The following is a 20,322-nucleotide window of genomic DNA, read 5'->3' as shown; positions in this document are numbered from 1 at the left end:
GCTAAAAGAACTCACTGCTGGGGCAGGTGGAATGTGATGTTTCCATGGGGCATTTCAGGGGTGGGGTGGGTCATCGCTTCCCTGCGTGGATCTGAGATGGAGAGGGGGCAGGCCAGGTACAGAGACTGGAAACCCAGGCTTGGACTAGAAGAGTGTGCCAAGAGTAAGCAGGCAGCACTGATCCGTAACCAAGGTAAGGAAGGGCCAGCGGAAGCACTGGAAGCCCTGATCAGGAAAGACAAGGTCTTGCTGCCCAAAGCTAAGGGCAGAGGTCACCTAGCCTGCCCACAACCGCATTCCACACTCCCAACAATGACTAACTTCTTAACTGAAAGGACTAAATGCAGGAGAGCCTAAGCCACACCCACCTGAAGCAGAGAACATGAAAAATTGAGACAAAAAGATTTCAGGCTACAGTGTTAATCAGAACCCTTTAATCCCCTCAATCTCTCAATCTGTTGAAGATTTTAATCTACTACAGAGTTCAGCTCCTGTGATGTGTGTGCTAGTGTTACTTTGTGCTTCCTAAGGAACAGGACATTCACAAATACCTTACAGCTTCTTTTCTCTCAAATCCCACTACATCACTCAGAAAGCTATTTACTGGAAAACAAAACTGTTTAAAACATTAATATGCTATTTCAGGAACTGCCTTTTATTTAATGCTTCATGGTCCTTTGTCACTTCATCTAGTTTTAAAAAGAAACATTTTAAGAAATGCAGTTCAACCACAGGAAATGAGCAGGAGGCCCACAGAAAGCTATTACTGACTACACGTAGCATCTCTGGACTTAGGTTCTTAACCATGTTTCCTAAGGCCTCATCTTCCCAAGTGTGTTGGCTGCAGAAGCTATTTAAAAGAAAGCTCTGCCATGGTCTTGATATGGAATTGAAATTTACTATTCAGAAAGGGGAGGGGTGTCTCACAATTAAATACTGTCAGGAAATGCTGCATATTAAACCTCCCTCAAAGAGTCCCAAAAGCTCTGAGAATACTGTAACAGAAATCTGCTAAATCTGATACATCCAAACTCATGAGACCAGGTGGCACCTACTAACATCTCAAAGAATGGGACTCCTATGGAAACACAACCTTAGTTCAAACCTTCCCACCCCCGCCCCCCACCACTCCCATGACCATGGGCTCACTAGTCAGTCTGAGACCCTTCTGCTGTGCCTCCTCCCAGACCTCGCCCATTCCTTCCCCCATCCTCCCCCAACCCGTCCACAAGCCCAACTATGACAGTAATTAGATTTAGCACACAGACAAGTGTTGGGTAGGCCCAACTTAATAAAACACAGTGTAAGTGATGTTCGTGGCAAATTTCATGATTCCAGAGACCCGGGAGAACACTGGAATGCTCACATTTTTTAATGACACACCTAGACTTCTAATGTCACACACCTCCATTTTCTTAAGTAGCCACATCTTTTCTTACTACATCCGATGAGTAAAACATGCATGTCCATGTCACACTAACCAACACACATTCAAGTTACTGTTTACAACTGTGAAATGAGAATATAAGGGGGGAAAAAGGGAAACCACAACAGAGGGTTCCAACAATATTTATTATCACATTATTCACACCTCTTATGTGTGGTTTCAAACTCTTCAGTCTCTAATTAAGCAAACTGACCAAAAACAGTTCAGTTTTCAGGAACTGAAGTCGGGTTCGCTTGCACCGACTACTCACTGTGGAGTCACAGGAGTGGCCTGTGGAGCGGAGCAACCCCAGGAGGGGAGCCGCCCTGAACCTGCACGCTCCCTCCTCACAGAGCTGTGGTGTGCTCCAGGCAGGCACTGTGCACGGCCCAATCCTCCTCTTCCTTGGCCAGCCAGGGGTGGGGCGGGGGCCAGGAGGGCTGGGGCAGCCAAGAGAGACTCCAGTAGAGAACCCCAGGAACTGAGGAGGCTGCAACCTACCTCTGTGAAACTTTTAGAACACGAATTTTTCAAGTGAAAATTCTGATTTCCCCCCAGTTTAGGAGCAGAAAACCGCCTTATCTGAATAATAAACTACAAAAATTAGGTACATGATAGAATTGATTGGCAGAATACAATTCAAAATAAGTTATCTGTATCAAAACAGCTCATGCACCCCATAAATATATACACCTACTATGTACCCACAAAAATTAAAAATAAAAACGTTTAAGTAAAAAATTTAAAAATAAAAAATTTTAAAAAATAAAGTCAGTTATCTGACATTGGCCAATCCTCATGTATCATCTCTATGGTGAGGTAAGCAGAGTAAGCAGCTCCCCTAAACCTGTCTGCTCTCCAACATGGCCCAAGGTCCCCATTTGGCTTTCCTCTGTTGCTCTATCAGTTTGGTGTCTTTACTAAGAAATTTTCCTAGTTATCTCCTTAAATTTCCCCCAACTCCTCGCCCTCTGTCCCAGGGTGCTGCTGCGGGTGTTCCTGCTGAGTCCGCTATGCCAATGGAGGGTCCTCTCTTTAAGCTGCTGCCCCAGCTCTCCAACCCTAAGCCAGCAGACAACTCTAAAAACTGATCCAGGAAGCTATTGCCCCATCTTACTCTTCCCCAACCCTGGCCTCCTGGGGCCTCTTGTCCTGAATGGTTCCCTCTCCTGTGTTCCCAAAGCAAAATTCTGCGCTGATCATCCAAGCACTTACTCAGTGTGGCAACTGCCTGGTTATCTGTCTCTCTCCCTCACCACACCAAAGAAGTTCTGGGTGCAGGGCCACATCTGCTATGTTCCTATCTGCGTTCCTGGCCCGAAGCAGAGCAGCTGGGTCCAGTAAATATAGGAATCAATGAGTCGATAAAAGATGGGGCAGGAGGAAAAGACTGACACCTTACTCTAGGTCTTAAAGCCCTAGAAACAGGGTCTTAGGATCAAGTAGGAATAAAGACCTTTGGACACAAAATGACTTCCACGGTCATAACGCTATGGTTTGAATGTGTCCCCCAAAACTCATGGGTTAGAAACTTAATCTCCAATGCCACAGTGTTAGGAGGTGGAGCCTTACAAGAGGTACTTGAGTCATAAGGACAGAGCCCTCATGAATGTATTAACGTGATGACTTCAGGAACAGGTTCGTTATCATGAGCGTGGGTCGTTACACGGCAAGTCCTGTCCCTGGTGCCCTTCTCTTTCACACAAGCTTGCTTGCTCTTCCCGCCACGTCATGACACAGCAAGAAGGCCCTCGCCAGATTCCAGCACCATGCTCTTGGACTTTCCAGCCTCCAGAACTGTGAAAAACACATTTCTCTATAAATCACCCAGTCTATGGTAAGTACCCAGTCTTTCTAACAACAGAAAGCTAAGACACAAAATATGCTACTGGAGGGAGAAGATGGCACTGGGAATCCTAATTTCTTTGTATATGTGAAATTCCATTTACAATTCTAAAAAGGAAACACCTGAGAGGACTACTACCTGTGAGGAAAGGACTACTACCTGTGAGGAAAGACACTTCAGATTTTCAGGTAATTAAGGGCTCATATATCCCATACGGAATATATTAGAAATACTTTCCGTGTGTGTGTGTGTGTGTGTGTGTGTGTGTGTGTGTTTCCAGTATATTAAAACTGACCACCAACCAGTTAAATGTGCTCTAGGGGCTCCAGGCATAAACCCAACTGCCAAACAAATAGTTTTCAATAGGAGATCCCAATTTACCAAGAGAGTGTTTTTTAAAAAAACAAGTTAAAGATGAACACAACTCCACACACCTGTGGCACATTCAGTAGGGTGTTACCCAACACTTACACGCACTCAAAGACAGCAGCAGAAACTCAGAGACTAAGACTGTGCCTGCTGCTTTGTCACCAGCCATGCCAACAGACCAGTTTTAATTTCCCAAATAGAAAATGAGGGCAGAAACTGATTAAATCCAAAAAAAAAAAAAAAAGTAATACCAAATTTGGTACATTACTAAACCAAGAGCTGAAGCTAGAATTCATTTCGTAACCTTGCGTTTATGACCTCCTGGCAGCAAGTGAAAGTTCATTGCTGATATGGCTGCCTCACATTAAAGTGGCTGCTGCTCGTTCACACAGTCCCTGAAATAAAGGGCAAGAGCGAGGACTCCGAACAGCTTCACATTCCCCTTGGAAAGTCAGCACGCCAGTGGGAGATGTGGAAAGGAGAAGCACAAGTAAGAACCAGGAATGACCTTCCTGATACAGCCACACTAGGCAGAGCCTTACAAGGGCACTGCTTCCAAGTGTGACTGTGAGCTTAAAATATCCTTAGAAGTCACAAAGATAATCTTAAAGGGTAGGAATGAGAGACAGAAAAAAACGTTACCACTGAAGATTTTTCCTTTTTTAAAACTGCACTGTCATAAAAGAAATGTTCAGAGAGATGTGAGTGTCCCCAAGAACATGCCACGACTCCCGCTGACCACAGCAACCAGCGACAAACACTGCAGCTGCCCCGCACAGTCCCGCATCTGCCTACAGAAGCCACCCACGCCGAATCTGCCTCCACCTCCTACACCTGCGATGGCCAAACACACTCACTGTCCTCATTACTGTCCCAAAGGGAGATGCGAAGTCTATCGAGAAAGACAGAAAGATCACATTTGGGTTAAAATCAACTTATCCCAGCAGCCATTCCTTAGCTTCCAAAGATATTTTTACTTTTAAACAGTAAAAGTGAAAGTTCATTCCTAGCAGATTTTCCCAAGCACACAAATGAAAATTTCTCTTCTCTCAACCCTGAAGCCGACCTTAACTGAAGACAAAAAAACTTTAAAACAACACATACACACACTTGCTCTGATACATCCATCCCTTTAATAACAAGAGAACAGAGCAGGAGGAAGTAGAGTTTCTGTCACCAACAGTCAAGCCTGTCCAAGGTTGCAATCCATTTTCCAGTCTGTAGCTTTTTTCTGGGAAAGTGCAGATTTCCTTCCCTGGGTCAGGATCCGGAATAATACCTTCTAGAAAAGTCTGAGCTTCGCCTCTGAAACACTAGCACCAGACTCAGGTCAGGGTGACCACCACAGTGGTTAACAGCAACCCCGCTGACAGTTTCTCCTTTAATGTAAGAAGGGAAATAGACTCTTACAACTTGTCCCCAAATGACAACAGTGGTTCATGGTGAGAACGAAGCCTACTGTGTGGTGAGGGGCAGAAACAAAGCTGTGGAGTCGTCCGTGACTATCTAAACAGCACTATCTCAGGGGAACTCCATCCTCAACCAGGAGGAAGCTGCTAGAGCTTGCTTTCTCTCCACTCATTTCTAAGCCCAGGAGAGGAAAGGCTATTTTTCACCTGAGGTCGATGATCCCTACCCTTGGCTGGAAGCAAAAGAAACAGCCTCCAGTACTCCATCCACATGTGCACAAGGTGTGGATGGAGGCAGGTTCAGGCTAATGAGGAAGGTGCATGTCTGTCTGGGCAACGCTGACAGAGCAGCTTACCTCCGTGGGAGTCTGTCGATGTCAGGGTCATGTGCCCACTGTCCATAGGGCTGCCATCCCTTTGAGGAGAGGGAGACACTGATGGGAACCAAAGGATCTTCTAAAGGCAAGTTCTTACCGCAAGCTGGCCCCAAGGTCCCTGCAATCAAAGAAATCATTGTGGTTTTGCATTTGGCATATTTATGCCCCCTTTCTTCTAGGGACAAGTCTGTCAGCCTCTGAACAGGATCTCAACTTTCAAAAGGAAAAGTGTCCAGAAACACAGATCCACCAAGGTATAAAAGAGACAGGAGAAAGGCTTCATGCCACACCTCAGTGTAGACAGCAAACATAATAGTAATTCCTTCTCAAAAAAGAGCTGTATCCACTGTTACTTTTAATGAACCAATGTTTTCCACTAAACATTTCAACTTAAGCCAACTCCACCTCATCACACTTGTTGGAAATATATGATCAATAATGACTCCAAAATTCATGTGCCATCCTACACCAGCCTTGGCTGGAAGCAACAGCAGAAGCATGTATGTAAATGAAGACTGCAGATTATTAGCTTCTGTAAGCACTGGTTTATAATCAACCTTGTCATTGACCTATCTCCACTGATTCCACTTATAATGACAGGGAAAAGTCATTAGATCCAATTGAAGCATATAATCAGAAAGCCAATCTCATACTAAGCCAACCAAAAATAATCAAAATTCTGTAAACTAACTTGAGTACCTAATCCAGTGCAACAATGCTTGGACTCTTAACAGGTTATGTAAATTCCTTTCCGCAATTCCATCTGCAGTAACCAACAGCCACGCAATGTCAAAACATCAATACTTCCTAACTAACTGCACAGCTAGCAAAAGTATTTATGTATGTTCTCTTATATATCATCTCATCATTTCCTTGAAAAAATCTGCTTTTCCCGGGACAAAGAAATGCCTGCAGATACTTGATCCTTATCACTACAGAAATGTGAATAATGGAAATTGAATACTGTTAACAGTTATCTGTGTATCAGACACACAAAGGAAGACAAAAAAATCTTTTCATGAAGAGTTTTCTGAGAGTTATCTGTGTTTTAAAAGTTTGATTCAAATATGTTTTAGATAGCCAATCAAAAAAGGAGGAGAAAAAGATCACCTACAAATTAATTTACTTCTCTAAAGATGAACTGCCACAGACAAAAGGACTCGCCGAAACACCAGGAAGTTTCAGGTCTAGTAGGTTTTCAAAAGGCAAAAATCTAAACCCGTCACCACTCCAGAAACGACCAGGAACTAACTCCAACACATCAGTCAATTCTCTAGAGCCCAGTGGGTCTGAACTGTCAGACAAAAAGAGCAATGTTCCCACAGACCTGCGCTAGGATGCAAAGGTGACAAGGAAATAAAATACAGGTCGTCAGGAAGGATACAGCTTTTCGGACAGCTGGATTCCTAATAACTGGAACGGCTGCAACGAGAAAGTATGTAATCACTGCCCGGTTTCATAGGCGACCGTGACCATCCACAGGTGAGGAACACAGCAGTGTTAACAAAGGAAGGTGCAGGACCACAAAATCAAAATGAGGCTCCTGGCAGCAGCTGATGTTAGCACAGGAGGGGAGGACAAGGACTGCCCTGCTGAGCTCACAGGGCGATGTCTCCGGCAGTTGAAGCAGCTCCTCCGTTATCATCCACACAGAGCAATTTCCCACCTATACACAAAGGACAGACTTGTGGACCCTGGCTAAGCTTCTGGATCTATGTCCAAGTGTGGCATAGCTACTGGCACCAATTCAAATTCAATCATTTAATACATATGAGTACAGAGGTGAGCATTGGTGAAGCACTGAAAATGGACTAAAACCATGGACACGTGTAAGGCAAGAATTTCTCCAGTTGAACTACCCAATAAATAAGGTGGCAGTGAGTAAGAATTCAACACCAGGACAAATACGGTCTTTTGAAGATGTTATCTAATACTCTCAGATTCCAGGCAAGTGTGAAACGGTGACCCTGGGCCAGGAGCCCGCAGGCCCCCATCTTGCTAATTTGCTCAGGCTTTCAGGGGGACCTCACTGGCCACATACAAAGGGCGTGCTGACCTGTGAGCAGAGGCCTAAGTGCAAAGGATGGCGCTGGTCAACACGAGGCCTCCGTAAACGCGCAGCGAGGATGCCTCCAGCAAGCCAGTGCCACTGTGTCTGCTCCACCGATACCCCCTTCTCCCTTCTTTGACTTTGTAAAATGGCTGAACTACTGAATAAATACCTGAAATACCCTCTGTAGAAGGAGAACACACCACCGGTGAGAGGGAATCCAGTAAGAAAATGGGAGAGAAGAACATAAGAGGACAGCCGTCAGGTGCAGGGAAGCTAACCATAGACCAGGAATGAGGAACCTCTGGCCCTAAATCCCAGCTCAACAGCCAAAGGGCTGAAAGCTTTGAAAGTCTGAGCAAATTAGCAAGACAGTGGCCTGCAGGCTCCCGGCCCAGGGCCACCGTTTCACACTTGCCTGGAATCTAAGGGTATTCGTCCTAGTGTTGACAGCAGGAGAAAACGAAATCACTCAGCTTCTCTGGGCCACGGTTTTCTTTTTTTTTTTTTTTTTAGGCGGAGTCTCGCTCTGTCGCCCAGACTGGAGTGCAGTGGCGCAATCTCGGCTCACTGCAAGCTCTGCCTCCCGGGTTCACGCCATTCTCCTGCCTCAGCCTCCCGAGTAGCTGGGACTACAGGCGCCCGCCACCTCGCCCGGCTAGTTTTTTGTATTTTTAGTAGAGACGGGGTTTCACCATGTTAGCCAGGATGGTCTCGATCTCCTGACCTTGTGATCCGCCCGTCTCGGCCTCCCAAAGTGCTGGGATTACAGGCTTGAGCCACCGCGCCCGGCCAAGGTTTTCTAGCCTAGAGAATAAAGATAAGGGCTAAGCACCTCCAAAGGCCCTTCCAGCTCTAATCATCTTTGGCTCTGATTTCTCTGACTTTACACAAGGAATACTGTATCTTAGGGCCAGCTGAGTCAAATCAATTACAGACTGCAACTAACTTAAAAGACAAGTATGCCCAGTCTCTGCAGATGAGGAAACAGATCCCAAAATTAGACTACCACACTCCCTGGATTCATTCCCAGCCAGGACGGGATATCCTGAGGCAGGTCTCCAGACCTCCAGAGCACAGAATCAGGAGGGCAGGAGAAGAACAGAAACATGATGGTAAAGGCAGCCTCCCCTCTAACTAGGTCTTGTCTCTAGCTTCTTTTATGATACTTCCCAAAAGCCCACTGCGTATCTCTTCCCCCAACCCTAAAATCTCTATTCCAAGTCAAGCTCAAGCGGTGTTATCGCATAAATCCACAAGGCCCAAAATGCAAGAGGGAAAGTACCAAAGGAGAATTCAAACACCAATGCATAACAAGTGTCTGACATTACAATAAACTCAAAAATATAAAGAACCACGTAGCCTGCAACGACAGTCCAAGCTGCCCAGAATTCTTCCCCCTCCCCACTGTTTCTTGCTACTTTAAATACTAAAATGTGAAAGGCTAAATTATAAAGCTAATAGAAGAAAAATAAATATATTTATAACCTATGTGAAGCTGATGTACTTCTTACACAGGATCCCAAAAGCAGAAATCATAAGGTAAAAAACTGATGGATTAACTACATTAAAATCAAGGCTATTTTTTCCCAACAGAGGACGCTTCAAAGTTAAAAGTAGTGTGATAAAGTCAGAGAACACACCTGTGGTATCAAAAACCAACATTAAGAGACAAGGAACATAATAGGAAATTTCACAGAAGACTGTGAGTATTTAAAAAAACAGCAAGAGTATTTGCCTACAAGTAAACCACCAGCCTTTCATGGTCAGCAGAAAACAATGCCAATTTAAACGCAACTTACCACGAGCCCCGCTTGAGAGTGGAAATGCTACTTAGAATTTCTGTTGGGACAGAAGATGAGATCTTCTTGGTAAACTTATTGCTACTGTCGGGGAAAGTGAGGGTGGAAGGAACAAAGGGTATTTTAAAGGGGCCAGGGGCATGTCTGTGTACAGTTTCTGGTTGCATGCCATACAAGCTATGGCAGAGAGAAAAAAGCACTTTCCCCTAACTCTCAGACAAAGTAGTCTTAAATCAGAATGAGTTAACTTTGTAACAAACTCACAAACTAACCTTCAGGACCACACCTCATATTTTATTCCCATGAAGCTCCCACTTAAAACAACTCACACCTTCTCTGCTTTGAAGTCCATTCTTCAGCTTTGCCAATTTCAAAGCTGTTTCATCGGATCTCAAAGGGATGATCAAGCTTGAGGAATTTGACTAGCCCTGGTGAGACTCACAAGAGCTCCTGTTCACAGACTAGAAATAATTTGTAATGAATTAATTTGTAATGTGGTTACCAGGCCGAAACATATAGTTTTGGGCACGTTTTTTTAGTTTCATGATATTTCATGAGCCTAATTATGAGAAAATTATTTCCTGACTAGAAAATTGAAAGAAAGGGAATTTGATCATCACATGTAATAAACACATTAAACTATAGAAAACTTCACAGGAGATATGAATTCAACAGAATAATCATAATGGTTAAGAACATATATAAATAGAAGCTCAAAGTTATGATTAACAGAAATGGAAATAAACATAAAATACTGTGTAATAGCTAAAAGATTGGTGAAAGAAAGTTTTATAGTATCAATGGCAGAATGTAGACAAACCATGCTCAACACAATTAGCCATGATTATCCATGAGGGAAATGCATGTGAAAACCATGATACTGCTTAATATAATGTAAAACAAACAAACGAGGGGAAATTGAAACCTTTATTCAGTACCATGAAAACATAAGCCACTACTGAAGAGTCTCAACAGTTCCTCAAAAAAAAAAAAAAAAAAAAAACCAGTTCCTCAGAAGGTTAAACATAAACTTTGCATATTACAGTAAATTCTTCCAATTTTATGTTGCCTTGGCACCCATTTTGAATGCCAAGTTTAACTTTCTCATACCAGAAGCAGGGCTTAGTCACCCTTGACACGGTCTCCAGTTCTAGACCACACCCAAAAGGCCCAGCTCTCTGGCCAAGATAAGAATTTAGAGGCATCTCCTACACCCAGCAGACTGAGCTCCCAGCGTTCCATCTGCTTCCTTTAAACAGACTGCTCAGGCCTGCCCGAGAACTTACAGAGCCCCACGCCCTGTTCCCTCTTATGCATCCTGCCAGTTGTGTGCTCACACACTCTCTCTCTCTCTCTCTTTCTCTCGCTCTCTCTCTCTCTCTCTGCCTGACTCTTCATTCTTGCCTCGCATAACCCAGGACAGAGGACTGTCCTCCTGGCCCAGAATATGTAAGTAATAAGTCTTTGAACTTGGGATTTGACCACGATATACTATATGTAATATCAAAATATCACATGTACCTCAGATATCTGTACAATCATTATGTAGCCATTTTTCAAAAGCATCTTCTAAAAAATATCTTTGAACTTGCTTCCTGTTGTGATGGTGCATAGACTCTGCATCCTCCATCTGAAGAACCAACCACATTACCCCAGGACACGTGGGAGCAAACAAGGTTGGACTCCCAGCACCAGACTGATGGCCAGGAGGTCAGACAAGACCCACAGGGGTGTCTGTCAGTATAAACAAGTTTCCTGAATCTGGACTCAGACTATTATGCATGAGCCCATCCACCAGGTAAAAGCATCATCCTGTGAAAGGCACATGGTCATCACCCACATCCAACTGCCTTTCAGTTCCCCTTAGGGAAGAGTCACTAGCTACTCTGATACTGGAACCCCAATTTAGATGGGGGCTCCCAAAACACATTTGACCCAATAACCGCACTCCCGAGTAATACATCCAAAACAAAGGAAAACATATCCACACAAAAACTTGTACACAAATGTTCATAGGAACAGTATTCCTAACAGCCAAAAAATAAAAACCCAAATATCCATCATCTGACAAACAGATAACAAAATGTGGTCTATCCATACAATGGAATATTACTCAGCAATAAAAAGCAGCTACGGACACAGGCTACAACAGAACCCTTGAAAACATGCCAAGTGAAAAACCAGACACAACAGGACACATATTCTATGACCACACTTACATGAGGTGTCCAGAATATGCAAAACTATAGAGACAGAAAACAGACCCGTGGTTGCCAGGGCAGGGGAATTTCAGAAGAAATGGGAAGTGAATGACGACAGGCAGAGTATCTTTCGGGAGTGATGAAAATGTTCTAAAATTGTGGTGATGGGTGCACCGCACTGTGATATACCAGAAACTCTTGAATTGTATATTTTAAATGGGTGAATTGTATGCAAATTGTAGATCAGTAAAGGTTTTTACTTTTTTTACTTAAAGACAGAAACAAACACCCGCTGCTAGCAGGAGTTTAGCTGGTAAGGCTATTCTGAACAACCACATGGTAGTATTTTTTTCCTTACTAATAAAAGACAGGGTCTCACTCTGTTACCCAGGCTGGGGCACAATGGCACAATCATAGCTTACTGCAGCCTCGAACACCTGGGCTCAAGTGATCCTGCCACCTCGGCTTTCCAAAGTGTTGGAATTACAGGATGAGCCACCATGCCCGGCCCCATATTCCCACATGGTAGCATTTACCTAAAATGAATCTCCTACTTCAAAGTCTAGAGTACTGCATGGAAATAGCGTCATACAAAAAGATACTCAAAAATCATAAGCCATTAGGGAAATGCAAATGAAAACTACAATGAAATACCATTCCACACCTACTAAAATGGCAAACATGAAAATTACTGACACTACCCCAAATGCTGGCGGGGATGCAAAATTATATAGGCACTCTGGAAAATTAAACAGACATTAAATAGAAATCAAATACCTATCCTACTCATAAGTATTTACTCTAGAGAAGTGAAAAACATGTTCGTACCAAAAAAGTGCATCAATATTCATAGCAACATGGTTCATAATCACCAAATTCTGGAAACACCCATATGTCCTTTGCTAGGTCAACCTGGTTACACATGCCATGGTGCCCTACCCAACAGTGAAAAGGAACAAACAAGTGACACATGCATGAACATGGACGGATCCCTCAGGCATGACAGTAACTGAGAAAAGCCACGAACAATAGAAGTGTGATTCCATCCATGGTGCTCCGGAAAAGCCAAAACGCTAAAGACAGATCGGGGACTGCCGGGGCGGGGGATGCTTCAGGAATTCTTTGGAACATTAGCATTGTTCTGGTTCCTATGTGTGGTGGGGCTTACAAGAATCTATACATATGTTAAAACACATAGGACTATACATCCAAGAGTGAATTTTACTGTAATTTTTTTTTTTTTTTTTTTTTTGAGACAGTCTCGCTGTGTCACCCAGGCTGGAGTGCAGTGGTGCGATCTCAGCCTCCCAGGTTCAAGCGATTCTCGTGCCTCAGCCTCCCAATTAGCTGGGACTACAGGTGCATGCCACCACACCTGGCTAATTACTTTTGTATTTTTAGTAGAGACGAGGTTTCCCCATGTTGGCCAGGCTGGTCTCAAACTCCTGACCTAAATGATCCACCCACCTCAGCCTCACAAAGTGCTGGGATTACAGGCGTGAGCCACCGTGCCTGGCCTACAGCACATAATTTTTTTAAAATGTTATGGGGAAAAATAAACCCATACACCATACACAAAACCATGTTTTATTTACTGAAGACACAGGTTAAAACAGAAAAGGATCTTACACAGGACGACGATGACGGTGCCATGAACTGCAAAATATGAAAAACTCAACTCTAATCTGAGGTCCATAAATAGAACAGGGAGGAAGAAATGCAACCAGAAAATGAGCAACAACTGACTCAGCAGAGTGAAATAGCCATTGTATTGGCTAGGAAGGAGTCCAAAGCTCAAAAAGGCTACTGGGAAGATCTCTGCTAAGCACTAAAAATACATGTCATGTCTACCAAGAAACAGAAACAAAACAAAAACCCTAAATGCACCCAAAATTAGTTTTTGGTTTTTTGAAAAAAAAAAAAAAAAGGGAAAGCAAGGTGCCGGTCCCTAACTTCTTTCTCCTTCATTAACACTACTCTAATCAACAAGGTCAAAATATAAAGCCAGATAAAATCTGACATTGGTCATTATCAGTTTGCTACAAAACATGCAAAAAACATGGGCAGGTGAGGACCTCCAGTCACACAGCCCCATTCCAGATGTAAATAATATCTCAGGGAATATTAACTTTGTGGAAAGAGTACAAGCGTCCAAGGGAGAGTCACAAACGTCCCATTAAGACTCAGTGAGGGAGGGGCTCCCTCTCATGTGTGGCGTCTTCTGCTCAACTGCGGAAAGCGGGGTTTATAACAAACACCAAACTTGCCGGGGTCACCGCCAACACTTATGTAATCAGTCCCTGCCTCGAACCAGCTTCTGCAGCCCATCAGGGTCCACCTGCTGCCCCTTCTTACCTCAGAACAAAAGTAACCCAGAAAAGCACCTCTGAGATACCACCCTTTCCAGGTGCTGTGTGAGCGTTCACAGCCTCGCGAGCAGAGGCTGGCCGGCCCACGCAGCATGGACACACTGCCCCGAGTATGGACACGCCCTTCTCACGATGCTGGCAAATCCTGCACTGGGTCCTGCCACGGACATCATGGTGGGCACAGCCGTGGCCCCCGAGACCCTCCATCCAAACTGCCCTTTGGGATATTCCAAGAGTCCCAAACGTCAGCACTAGAGATACCGTTATTTATACCTATTTTCTGAGACAAAAGGTTTGTTCCACACGGCGGTTTTTCAACAGTGGTTCTGTGGACACTTGGGCTGGGTAATTCCCTGTGTGGGGCCATCCTGTGCATGTGACAGGCATTCCTGGCCTCCACCCACACCCCAAAGTAGCGGCAGCCGAAACATCTGCACTGTCACCTGTGCCTTCAGTGAGGAAAGTCCATACGGGGCAGTGGCAGGAGGGACAGAGAGGTACACAGTGCTAGATCTAGGTGGCTCAGTTCTCTTCCCTGTTAAGACCACAGAAGCACTTCAGACTACACAAGAGCTTCTCCATATTGTGGAGTCTCAACTTTCTTCTGGGCCCTTTCAATTTCATTTATCTAATTCAAATAAACTGCAAATCATCTCTCCATATGCACTAAAATAGTATCTCATTTTCACCATCTCAATGAAAGTGCTGCTGGGACTCTGCCTTTGAAGGAGGAAAGACATGAATGAGAAAGACACTGTGTGCTTTGATGAGAATTTCTGAGGCACAGGAGAGGTTCACCCACACCAAGCATATATCTCAACTAAAATGCTTTTAGAAACTAACATAATAACCCATCTGAATTCCTAAGTATGCCTGAAGCCAGGGGCCAATACAAGAGCAAGGTTTGCTATGAACTAGCTGGAAGAAAGGTGTGAGTGAAGATAAAATTCACAGGTGTCCTAACAGGATACATTCATCATCATGTAGCTAGACTAATTTCTCTGAAATGTGAAGTTATCATACAATATGGGCAAGGCAGAGAATCATGGTGTTTTTCTGCAGACAGGCACAGTAAGTAGGCTGATTATTTTCTATTGTCCAAACTAGGGCGCATCTGAGAGTCAGTGGGCTAGTTACTAGTTACGCAGGGAGGAGAAGCATCCAAGACCACAGATGGACAGTCTGCACAGCAGCCTCGTTCATGGAGACGCTGGCCACTTCTATCAGTATTTTTTACCTTTTTCCTCAAGGATAAAATGATTGGTTTTTCTATTTCATCAGAAACTACTATTTCCCCTTTGGGGAAGGCAGAAAAAACAACAGAAGTCCCAAGAATATAACTTGGAAAGATGACTGCGAAGTGAGATGACGAACCTGTAACGTACCCACAATCAACCCTTTCCCAGAATCATCTGTACTTTCAGAGAGTACTTGGTTTTCTAAAACTCACCAAGGGACTTTCCCTTATTAGCCTTCTGGTGAATCTGATGGGTCAAAATACCCAGAAAGTTTTTAGGAAATGATAAAAACTTGTAAATAATGTTGGGGATCTGAATCCACAATGAGACAACAGGGCATGTTTCTTTAATAATGACACTACAACAAAAACTACTACAGCAAGGAAGAAATTTGAAAAGCACAGCTTTTTTTTTTTTTTTTTTTTTAAGACCTTGTACCTGATTTGCTTTGGTTAAACCAGTTTGATGTTTGAGAGGAATAAATAATTTATCATAAAAGAAAATGATAAACCTTATTTTTAGCATGCTAACAATCTATTTTAAGACTTGTGAATTTTGAGTCTGGCACAGAAACTTAAAATTTTTTTAATAAGGGAAAATCATCATTTTCTAAAACTCTATTTGCTAGCACTTTACATACATGATCTAATCTTCATAGTAATCATGGAAGTATAGCTGCATTTCCTCCAGAAAATCAGCGGCCCAAACGGCGACCAGTTGAGTACCTGTGCTAGAATCTGAGACTACAATCTTGGCTATAACTAAAAGTGAATCTCAATACGGACACTGATAGGCTGGCAAGCTCCCCAAAACAAAACAAAAAAGATGAGATTTGTAAGTGCTGAAGGGAATGCACATTTGCAAATGGTGCACTGAGAAAAAACAGGTCAGAATCCTGTACACCATCCTGTTCTCTGTTACAATTGTATGTCTTCACTGCCTAGTTAAAATACAAAACCAAAAAATTCTCTCTCCCCTCCTGCACCCTACCCCATAATCTACCCAACCCCACACACAGGCAGTTTCATTTGGACTTTGTGGAGGGTACTTCAGTGGCAGAAAACTCCAGGGGTATAATGGCTGGGACATGGAGGATTCTGGTTAAGTATCCCAGCTGGTTTAATTTCCCAAAAAGTAAACACAAACTACAATGGGTGAAGTTTTTTCCACGGTCTGTGATCATCTTCAAGACCGTTCCAGGCCTCAGATCCATAACTATTAAAAAAAAAAAAAAAATCACTGTTGTATTGGTCCTTCTCCTCCCTAAATTCTAGTCCTTGTTTTTAATCTTTGGGGGAAACAAACATGCTACAAAGCAATTCTGTGACTTGATCGCTGCTACTGTCAAAATTACCTACCACTCACCAGATCGTTAGTAACGTTCAGAATATTCAGACCACTTATCTATTGTTTTAAATCTCTTTTTCTAGACTAGAGGAATGAACCAAAACCTAATTATGAGACCTGTGAATGCTAGCTACCCCAGCAATGAAGAAAACCGTTTCTGGTTATTTCTTCTTTGTCCTGGCCTGCTATATAAAAGTCCCTTAACACAGGGTGAAATCCTAAGGCCCTCTCTCCAATCACCCTTAAAGAACTAAGAACATTAGCTCTGAATGCTACAGGGAGTGTTTTAAAATGACAATGAAAACTATACAGAGCACTATTTCCAGCTCTGTGGCAAAGACCCATTTGTCTTACAAATCCATTTAATCTGTATCCTACTTGACATTAGGACCACACTTTCTAAACCTACCAAGATGATGGAAGAATGGCCTCTGACTCAGGAGGGTCCTCTTCTGGGCCAAAGAATTTCATGACACTCCATTCCACAAGAATGGGCAGACAGAATTACAGGTCTGGATTCTTCTCCTGCTCAATTATAATAGTTAATTATTGTTTAGAAGAACAGTTCATGATGTGTGTAGCCAAATAAGACAATTGTCCTACACATGGCTTTAAAATCTGGGCCAACTTTCCACAATGGCCACGTTCTTCCAGGCATTCTTGTGGGAGATATTCCCTAAAGGACAATCTGCTTAGTAAAATACAGAGAGCGCACTGGATGAAGTATGAACACTCTTCCACCTGCCCAGAGGCCATCAGCACCTGAAGGTCACTCCCCGAGCTATTCCACTTCCTACAGAGATGAAGCGACTTTGAAAAGGCCAGCCTACTGTGCATACAGCCTGTGTCCTCTTTCCATGAAGCACACGATTCAGTGACATTTCTTAGCCTCCCCTGTGTCAGGTGTGGTCACGTGGCTGAGATTTGGCCAGGAGAACATGAACAGAAATCATGTGCCCTACGTCCAGGCCTGGGCACATAAAAACTTCCCACACGTGAGCGTCCATTTCTGCCCCAACGCTGACTTATGGCAGCTGAGCACAGTCACTTGTCAAGATGAAAGAATAATAAGATAAAAGGAACTCGGGTTCCTGAATCAGTGTCTGAAGGAAAACAGCCCACGGATCAGGGCAACCAGTGAGGAAGAGATACATTTCTATCACGTACGAGTTGTTATACATTTAAGGAGCTTACTACGGCAGTTGGTGTCACGATAACTAAACAAGATACAGGGGCAAACTTAGATCAAGGTTAGGCTGATCTGGAACCTAGTGTTCTAGAATTAGCAACTCAGGCAAGAACAGGACCTGCTGGATGGAATCTCTAGATACGTGCAGATATGTACTGTGGCCACAATAAAGCAATCTGTTCCAGCATGCAGTAGAAATTGTGCTAAGGAGCTGAGGCTGAAGAAGATGTTTTGAATCAGTGATCCTTAATTTCCACAGTTAAATATTAGCTGGTATAAATCACCAAGTATTTGTCAGGATCCTCCACACTTCCTTTGCCAAAACCATAATAATAATTCGTATTAAAATACAACATCAGTAAACCACATGAAATCCAACGCTGAATTTACTAGAACACTACTGCTGAAGTCATTTCACAGGGAATAGTAGGCAGCACAGTGGACAGAGTCCAAACTGAGTTTCTTTAGCTGTTTGTTTTCAATCGAAATTTAACATCGAGGCCAGGCGCAGTGGCTCATGCCTGTAATCCCAGCACTTTGGGAGGCTGAGGTGGGTGGATCACCTGAGGTCAGAAGTTCAAGACCAGCCTGGCCAACATGGTGAAACCCCATCTCTACTAAAAATACAAAAATTAGCCAGGCATGGTGGTAAGCGCCTGTAATCCCAGCTACTCAGGAGGCTGAGGCAGGAATCGCTTGAACCCAGGAGGCGGACGGGGCAGTGAGCTGAGATCACGCCACTGCACTCCAGTCTGGGTTACAGTGTGACTCCATCTCATTAAAAAAAAAAAAAAAAAAAAAAAAAAAAAAGATATTTAACATCAAGAAGACGCTGGCATTCCCCCACGGAAGTCACACGTGTAGTGCTTTCCTTTTTGCTGTGTCAAGCCCCAAACTGGGTGCCCTATCACAGCAACATTTGCTCTTTTTGCTGGCATTCTTCCTCCATTCTTTGGTCCTGGTTTTCTTGGTTCAACCTCAATGGATACCTTCACTGCAAACTACCTTCATTCCAGGGTAATTTAAGAGATGAGGTATGAATAAACGCTACCAAGGAAGGAAAATACTCATTAAGTACCTACTACATGTCAGGTACTTTCACATACTTAATTCCGTTTTATCTTTGTAACATATGGTATCTATCATAATTTTCCATTTTGCAAACAAGAAAGTAGAGAAGTTATAAAAAATAACGAAAACTCACTCAAGGCCACACACCAAAGTAAATGACAACAAGATTCAAGTCCTGTGACGCCTGACTCCAAAACTCTTTCCATTTCAAAATGCTACATTTGACCTATAACATATTGCCATCCTTTACACAAGGGATTAAAAAAGAGACCACTGCTCAATTTTGATTTCCTTTAAATATCCATTTTAGCAAATCAGTGTTGTCCATCCTCTGACTTATACCTTATTATATTTCTACAAAAGCAAAACCTACACGCTCCCTTCTGACATCAGAGCAGCTTACGAGTTGTAACTTAGAGACTTTAGAGGGTAAGGCCAAGAGAGGAAGAGGCCTAGCCCAAATTATCCAGGTTTATCGCTGCCTCCCCTAGAAAATCGTCATTTCTTTCTTCATAGTTCTGTATTCCACAATAATTATTTCAGAGCATATTTTTTCACCAATTCTTATGATTTCTAAAACCCCATTTTAAAGGTTACAACATTTTTAAGTTAGGTGAAACGGGTATATGTCGAGGAACTTGAAACACAAGGAACAGTCATAAGCCTTCTTAGTGTTGTAACAGGATTGTTCTAAAATGGTAAAATGGTTCCATGCAGGATCAGAAAAACATTTTTAATACTATTTTTAATCCTATTTAATACTATTCTTTCCCACTTAAAGAATGGAGTGGCAGTCCAGGACAATTTTTGTATCATATTATAACTACCATTTTATTTAAGTAATTACTAATTTACCTAGCATTCTTAAAAGTCAAGTGTGGATAAGCTAGCTAACTAACCAACACCATCAATTCTCATCAGCAGTTCTTAACAGCATTAAATTAAACCACAGCTGGTAACTGAGAATATCAAAAGATTAACATTCTTGAGTTGGTATGAGTTTTTAATACTAATCATAAGCAGTCCTAAAATTACATGAATAACTGTTATAATAACTTAATAAGCAGTTTTTTTGACGAAGTCCCACTCAGAAAGACTCTTTCTTGTTCAAAAGAGAATTATAACATCAAACACTTTCACCACAAATACTTCTATAGGTGACATTTGAGATGACAGAACCATTGAAGCCAGGTTCTTTTGATCACGAAGGTCAAAACGTTTCTCCTTGCTCTGAAACCTGCTGTGTCGTATCTTATCAGAGTCCTTCCCATCCCCTGCTCGCACCTCAGCCCAGTGCTGCAGAACGGAAAAGCACGTTATTTTAAGCCTTACCTTCAGATAGGATCCATAATATTTGGTTACATATGGACTGTCACACTGACTCAGCACTGTGATTTCTTGTTGAATGTCCTCTATCTCATCTTCAGCTTCTTCCAGATCAATGATCTTTATGGCAACCACTTTCTGAGTCCGATTGTCAATGCCTTTGAACACCTCGCCAAAGGAGCCCTTCCCAATTTTCTCTAGTTTTGTAAAAAGCTCTTCTGGATCTGCCTTTAGGTTCTGTAGAGAGAAGGAAGAGAAAAGGGAAACTTCAGTCCCTCACAGCACCACAACTCCTTTGTCAT

At 43.0% G+C, this 20,322-nt stretch overlaps 1 protein-coding gene across 2 annotated transcripts in view; it reads right to left on the bottom strand.

Moving 5' to 3' along the window:
- STK24 (serine/threonine kinase 24) overlaps positions 1–20,322 on the bottom strand; it is a 139,290-nt gene that overhangs the window by 57,930 nt on the left and 61,038 nt on the right. For both annotated transcript variants that reach the window (XM_030922253.1, XM_030922252.1), the window contains exon 2: positions 20,027–20,257. In XM_030922253.1, coding sequence (XP_030778113.1) covers positions 20,027–20,257 — 231 coding nt within the window. The remainder of the gene's footprint in view (positions 1–20,026; positions 20,258–20,322) is intronic.

This window comes from Rhinopithecus roxellana, chromosome 18 (genome assembly GCF_007565055.1).
Source record: "Rhinopithecus roxellana isolate Shanxi Qingling chromosome 18, ASM756505v1, whole genome shotgun sequence".
In the NCBI taxonomy this organism is placed as follows: domain Eukaryota; kingdom Metazoa; phylum Chordata; class Mammalia; order Primates; family Cercopithecidae; genus Rhinopithecus; species Rhinopithecus roxellana.
Note: the sequence above shows the minus strand (reverse complement) of the source record. Positions and strands in the feature narration are given on the sequence as shown.